General features: G+C 27.6%; 1 protein-coding gene across 1 annotated transcript in view; it reads left to right on the forward strand.

Moving 5' to 3' along the window:
* The first annotated feature begins 408 nt into the window (after positions 1–408).
* The window catches only part of LOC145296849 (uncharacterized), a 156770-nt gene continuing 149540 nt past the window's right edge, over positions 409–7638 (forward strand). The window contains exon 1 of the mRNA XM_080142980.1: positions 409–691. Coding sequence (XP_079999106.1) covers positions 663–691 — 29 coding nt within the window. The 5' untranslated portion in view covers positions 409–662. The remainder of the gene's footprint in view (positions 692–7638) is intronic.

A 7638-nucleotide genomic window follows, 5' to 3' on the forward strand; every position in this document is an offset into this window, starting at 1 on the left:
TTGTTCCTGTCTGGCCGACCGCCACTTTTGATGAGGGACCTGTTAGTAGTCCTTTTGGTTGACTGCAATCAGTGGAAAGGGTGAGAAAGGGAAATAAGAAAAAGAGAGGTACACAACCGTACACACAAAACTGATTGTAGTTGATTTGAGGCCAAACTCTCCAACATAAATGATCTTGCTTTCAGCCCATAAAAAAAACGTTGAAAACAGGTTTTATTTTATCATAAAGCAAGTTAAAAGGATTTTTTTTTTTTTACCATTTCTGTATTGTTTCTTTTGTTAGATGCGCTTTGATCAGTTAGAAGTTAATTTCATTTAAAGATGCCTCCTCTAATTTCGTATATACAGTAAGTCGTTTAATTAGCAGTTCCAGAAGTCCTGGGTAGATCCATAGTATTATTACGACAGGAAGAAATATTTGTACTTACCGTTCTTATGTGTATCACTTTTGAATGGAAATTACCTGGCTGCAAAGTCATTGTGTGAGAAAAAAGGAAAGAAATAGTTTGCTTGCTATGACTGTCATGGACTTGGATAAACCATTACACAGTCAGTACAGAACAAAACAAAATCAACGCCAAGAAACTATAAACTAGCAAAATTTATTTCATACTGAAAAAAAAAAGGTCAAACATCACAACTAAAAATACAATATAATAAGAATGACAGGAAACAAAATTTATTCTATTAGGTAAGTGACTTTTATTGTTTAACCAAGTTTTAACATTTCATGTAACCGAACGCATCTTTTTTATAATATTGATTTAGTGTCTGTCTGTAACGAAAACTATGTTTCATTTCTTAAAAGACAGTAAATTATATTCTCAAAATGTCTATTTTTATTTTTTTTAACTATTGAAAATTATTTTCCCATGATGATAGTTTATTACTGCTGTTATGTTTTAAGATGTATTTCATTTGAAATAGAATGTCACTAATCAATTATTGCTCGATTTTGATTCTTATTTAGAATACGACTTAATAAAAAAAGAGTAAAAATACAGAAAGTACAGACAAATCTTTATGATGTACGCACCCATCACAGAACAAAGACGTCATATTCCAAAAATCATATAAATTGATCAAGTAGCTTTATTTTTAACTAAGAAAATCAAATTGTATTACGAAGCAAGACACTATTTTTGATTCGCCATGTTTTATAAATAAGAGTGAGACAACTCAATTAGAACTACTGAGATCAAGATCAGCTTTGTAATGAATACAATTTACTATTAAAATTGCTAAAAATCGTAAAAAAATTGATTTCCTATAAAATAAAAAACTACTTGTTCAATTTATATGACTTTTGAAATATGACATCTGTTCCATGACGAGTATTTATTTTTCTATATTTTTGTATTTAATTAAGCCGACTTTTTTTAAAAAGAACCGCAATTTTTTTCTTTAATTATGTTGGCTTGGTTGTTTTGTAGAGGAATGTTGTTTTGTTTTTGGTTTGCCAAACATGATTGAGTTTTGCAAAAGGAAAGGAAAAACAATAATATCAATGATTGGTGTATTTTAGTTCAGGAAACCAGTATCTTCAGACAGACTAATCCGATAGAACCAGACTTTAATTAATTACTAAAAGTCTTTTTCAAATACAATATTATATTTTAAAGATTTAGCTTTCATTCATTTATACTATATACATAAATGTGGGTTGGTTCTAAGGACTACTTACAAAGTTTTTTTTATTGTATCCTTCCACTGTACACTAAAAACTGAGAGAGATCAGTGTTACCAATATACAGCCGGTATTAGGTATTATATTTGAAAGACATTTCAATCTTTATAACTAACAATAGATGTCATAGAAAAATACAGATGTCGCTGAAATATGATTAATTAGCAGTTTTGATCCTAAAACCTACATAGCTAAATGGTCTCCCATTCTAATATCTAAATTAAAGCGTTTTTATTAATATTTTGCAGTTATTTTTCTAGGCTGTTTACATGTAATCGGTTAAAAATGTGGAATCTAATTGTTACTTTACAGTGAAAAAACCTGGCTTAAAAATTGGAAATTTAGTTGTTTCTTTTTTTTTTTTTTTTGAAGCAATTAGATTTTAATTAAGTGAACCGAACCCCTCTTTAAATTTTCATAATTGTCAAAATGCTGAAAGTGAACGAAAGTAGTGTCAATGACACTACTTTCATTCACTCAACACACTGACTATTAGTGACAAAAGGCCTGAGACTGGCATTTCTCTGAAAAATACAATCAGTATTGTCAGAGTTAAAATGTTTTCCAAAATGACATTTCAAACATTCAATTTAATAAAAAAACTTTATATGAAAATATCTGAAGAGAGCTGAACAAGGCTTGAAACATGTTATACAAATATCGTAAAATAAAGAATGATAAAAGTCTGAAAAACCCACAATTGTTGATGGCTACACTCTTTTAAATATATATATATATATATATATATATATATATATATATATATATATATATATATATATATGTGTGTGTGTGTGTATATACATATATATATGTATATACCTATATATATGTATATACATATATACATACATATATAAATATACATATATAAATATACATATATACATAGATATATATACTCATATATATACATATACATATATACATACATATATACACACATATATATATACAGACACATATATATATATATACATACATATATATACATACATACATATATGATGATTGCAACGTCTTGTCAGACGAGTATCACCCCCGCAGACACTTAAAGCCATGAGCCCAAAAATGACATCTCTCGCCACAGGACCATTTTTATAGACAAATCCCTGAGGGAGTATCTACACACAGATGATGTTACAGAGTCTTAGCTTTATACGACAGCTAAGTCTCTCTCTCAGTTCAAAATGTTGAGATCCAGCAACAAGAAAGAGCAAGATAGCCAGCAACAAATTAAACTGCAGACCAGCTTAATGCGGGTACTGGTCCCCGCTTTATGGTTTTTTAAATAGGAGATTTGCTTCTTCTAGAAAGGTTGCCTTCAACACGGCTTACGGGAGCCCTCTCCACCCGAACACACACATACACAAATGCAAACAGTGCTAGTTGGCCGTTGACCCCGAAAAAGGGTTAATTTGAATGAACTTACATATATATATATATATATATATATATATATATATATACACACACACACACACATATATTTACATATATATATATATATATATATATTATATGGAAAAATGCGCGCATGAAAAGTAATATTCTTAAGATTTTATTAAACCTGGAAAAGTAAAGGACAAGAAATTCAACCTGGAAAAGTAAAGAACAAGATATTCTAGTAAAGTAAAAAATAAGAATTTTTTAGACTTAAAATATTGCAGCTAAAAATAAAATTTGAATATTGATAAATATTTTATTTATTATTTGCATATGTTGTTGTTTATTGTTGAGTTAGAAAGCGTGTCAGTCGCTGGATTGAACTTATTTCCCCCTATTATTTGCATATATTTATGTAGTGAAAATTGTTTGAATAAAATTAATTCATTAGTTAGTTAGTTAGTAGATGGAATTAATAATTTTATAATTTACATAAAAATTAATAATTTTATTATATCATAATTAGGATCATTTAATTCTTTCTAACTCAACAATAAACAACAACATATGCAAATAATAAATAAAATATTTATCAATATTCAAATTTTATTTTTAGCTGCAATATTTTAAGTCTAAAAAATTCTTATTTTTTACTTTACTAGAATATCTTGTTCTTTACTTTTCCAGGTTGAATTTCTTGTCCTTTACTTTTCCAGGTTTAATAAAATCTTAAGAATATTACTTTTCATGCGCGCATTTTTCCATATAATCCATGATTTTTCCAGGCATTGCTATTATATTAATATATAAATTTATAATATTTATTAATGATTGTCAAAACAAATTAGCTCTCAAACACACATTTATGCAATATTTATCATTCAATCACAGTAGTTCCGAGCCAGGGTCTCTACCGAGACTGCGGTTCATGAATTCGTGATCTGTATAGAGTGTAAACTAATAAAAAAGATGGCACTCGCTGTCTTTTTAGATATCGTTGGAGCTTTTGACAACATACCCTTCAGTAGTATGTTCAAGTCGCTACGAGAACTCAATGTGCCACCAGTACTCATCCGATGGATTGAGTATATGGTGAGGCACAGAACAGTTCAAGTAGAACTACTGAGGGCAACTGTTAAAAGGGAAGTAGTTAAATAAACCCCCCAAAGTGGGATTTTATCACCTTTACTATGGAACTGTATGCTGAATCCTCTTTTAAAGGATTATTAAATATGGGAATATAGGAATATTTATGCCCAGGCTGATGCTGATGACATCGCAGTGCAGTGCTGGTCGCGGGTTCAAAAGCATCATTGGTTAGACGCATTGCCAAAATGGGACTACATTTTTCATCAAATGTGATAACGAAAAATTTGAGTTCATTCAAAGAATATGTATATCATAGAATTCACTAATATTTTTAATCGATAAATTCACCATGTTTTGCTATAAAATCATAAAAAGTGTTAAAAAAAATTAGTTATTAAAAAAAAGTTCGGTTTTTTAATTATAAAGAAAACGATACACGGGATTGAACCTAAAATCTTTCCACCGACCCCCGGTACTCTAACCGTTACGCTAACATGTCATATTGGCAAAACCGCAGTAAAAAATATTTATATACAAAAAAAGTTATGCAAAATAAAAAAAACAAAAAAAGCGTTAGTCACTTATGTACTTACTCTCCTGTTTATGAACCCACATATCTTGTTGTAACTTTTTTCTACTGAACCAATTTTCGAAAAAATTTTTTCAAAATGTAACTAATGAGGTGTTCTATCCAGCTATATAACCTGTTTGAAATTTGGTTGCGAACGGAATTAGTGGTGGGGGTTTGAATGTGTCTCGATGCATTCAATTTCAGACTACCATGGTTGAATGATATATATATATATATATATATATATATATATATATATATATGAACAAATTATTCTTTTTATATCTGGCTGAGTTTATTTTACTTGTAAATATTAACTCTTTAATATTTATAATATATTTTAAGTTTACCATTTTGATTACCTTAGTAAACTTATTGTAACTTTTATTTATATATATATATATATATATATATATATATGTATATATATATATAATTTAAAGGAGATTAGAACAATAGTCTAAAGAGCTAAGTGTATTTTAATGTAACAGTGAAATTACTAGTTTAATTAAAATACAGGAAATAGAAAGTGCTCGTTGTAATTTAGATATATAATAAGCTCGATAATTAAATGTCCTAGAGCTAATTCAATATTAAGTAATGTGATTTATAATTTAAAAATTAAAAAAAAAATTTTTAATTTAAAAATCAAATTTTAATTAAATTAAAAATCAGTTTCATAAGAAGGAACACCAACAAAATCAATTATCTGTACGATCGTTTCGGAAATCCGTGCTTTTTATTGTGGTATACATGAAGTTATGTAGAACAATTATATATAGTTTTTTTGGTCCTCATCAGCAAATTTAGGAGGATTTTTATTGAATTTAAAAGACACCATAAATAAACCTAGCATTAAAAGTAAGGCAGATGAATCTGAAAAAATTGAAATAAAAGGTTTGGATTTAAAATTTATAAGAAAATTAATATGGGTTAGAGATAGAAATGAGTAGAAAAAATATATATTTTTGAATTTACATAATAAATTTGATTTAAAAATATATAGAGATAGTTACCTTTTAGTTTTTCTTTTTTTGAAATCAGGAACTGTGTTTAAAGTAGTCATTTAGATGTTTGCTATAGCTTTTTATTTTATTGAATGATGAATTTTAAAAGGGCGACGCTCGTGCAATAAATTGTTTCCGTTAGTGTATTTTTTATTTAAAGACGCTACAGTTTATATATAGAGAGAGAATATTTATTTTACAATTTTTTTAGGGGAGATAATTGTCATGTGTTCTTGACTTTATTTATTATTTGTTTTACGGGTCTAAGGGAGGTAATTGATCTAACTTAATTTATTAAAAAAAACAAAAAAAAACAATTGTAATCTATTTTTACTAGTGAGTAATTTTTAATGATTTAAGGTGGTTTATATTTATTAAATTTAAACCAACGTTTATGATTACATGTCAGAAGCTCGTGTCTTGAATTTAATAGTTTGGTTGTACTTTTTATATCTTCATATTTTAAAATTTTTAGGGTCTCTTTTCTACATAGTGCACAAAATTTATCTCCTGGTTTATATGATTTGCAAGTCTCAATTATTTGCCATTTTAAGTTGAAAGAAATATTGCTGTTTTTTAGTTGCCAAATATAGTTGGATAGAGTAGTTTGGTTTGATAGAGAGTTATTTTTAAAAGAATGTTTGTGCGTTGAAATTCTATGTTTTATTAGGCCAGATGTGGAACCAATATATATTATCTCTTGATTATTGTGATTATTTTCCGTTAGGTCTATTGTTGGATTATTATGTGGTGGGTTTATTAGTAATTGATCGGTAGATTGATTTAAGTTGGTGTTATTATTTAATCTGGTAGTTGAGTTATGGCTGTTAATAGGTTCTTGAAGATTTGGAGTTTTTGATACTGTGCAGCTATAGATAACATTTTTAATTTTACATGAGCCTTGTAGGGGACATTTATTTTTTCTTCTCCAGTTACAGTCCGATGTATTTTGTATAGTTGTATTTTGTAGTTTATTAATTTTCTTATTATTAGAGCTAATTATTTTCTGATGAAGGTTAGGCATAGTAGAGTAAGAGACTTTAATTGTGTTCTTATTGAAAATTTTATTATATCTATGGGGGCTTTAAAGTTCTTATCTAATATTTTAAAAAATTCTCTGGCTATGTTTGTTTCTAGGTTTTTGGAATACGGGGGAGTTGAACCATAGGATCTCCTTGTGTCTATTCTTACGTTTACGGGTTTTAGTTTGCTGTTTATTTGTATTATTATCTAATATTTGTAGTTTGCTTTTATCTTTTTTTGTCTCTTGGTTATTTTCTTAACTCGTATACGGGAAGACATTGCCATATTATATGTTATTACGCTCTTAATAGGTTTATTTTTAATGCAGTTTATGTTTCTATAATTTTCATTTATGAATTTAATTTGTGAATTATATCCAGAGTTTTTAAGGGCTTCATTATAGTATTTTTCATTTTTGGTAAATATTGATTTAGTAGAAGCAATATTTCTTTCAACTTAAAATGGCAAATAATTGAGACTTGCAAATCATATAAACCAGGAGATAAATTTTGTGCACAATGTACAAAAAATTTTAAAATATGAAGATATAAAAAGTACAACCAAACTATTAAATTCAAGACACGAGCTTCTGACATGTAATCATAAACGTTGGTTTAAATTTAATAAATATAAACCACCTTAAATTATTAAAAATTACTCATTAGTAAAAATAGATTACAATTGTTTTTTTTTTTTTTTTAATGAATTAAGTTAGATCAATTACCTCCCTTAGACCCGTAAAACAAATAATAAAAAAGTCAAGAACACATGACAATTATCTCCCCTAAAAAAAATTGTAAAATAAATATTCTCTCTATATATATAAACTGTAGCGTCTTTAAATAAAAAATACGCTAACGGAAACAATTTATTGC

This window comes from Euprymna scolopes, chromosome 17 (assembly GCF_053919585.1).
Source record: "Euprymna scolopes isolate OS-2025 chromosome 17, ASM5391958v1, whole genome shotgun sequence".
Lineage (NCBI taxonomy): Eukaryota > Metazoa > Mollusca > Cephalopoda > Sepiida > Sepiolidae > Euprymna > Euprymna scolopes.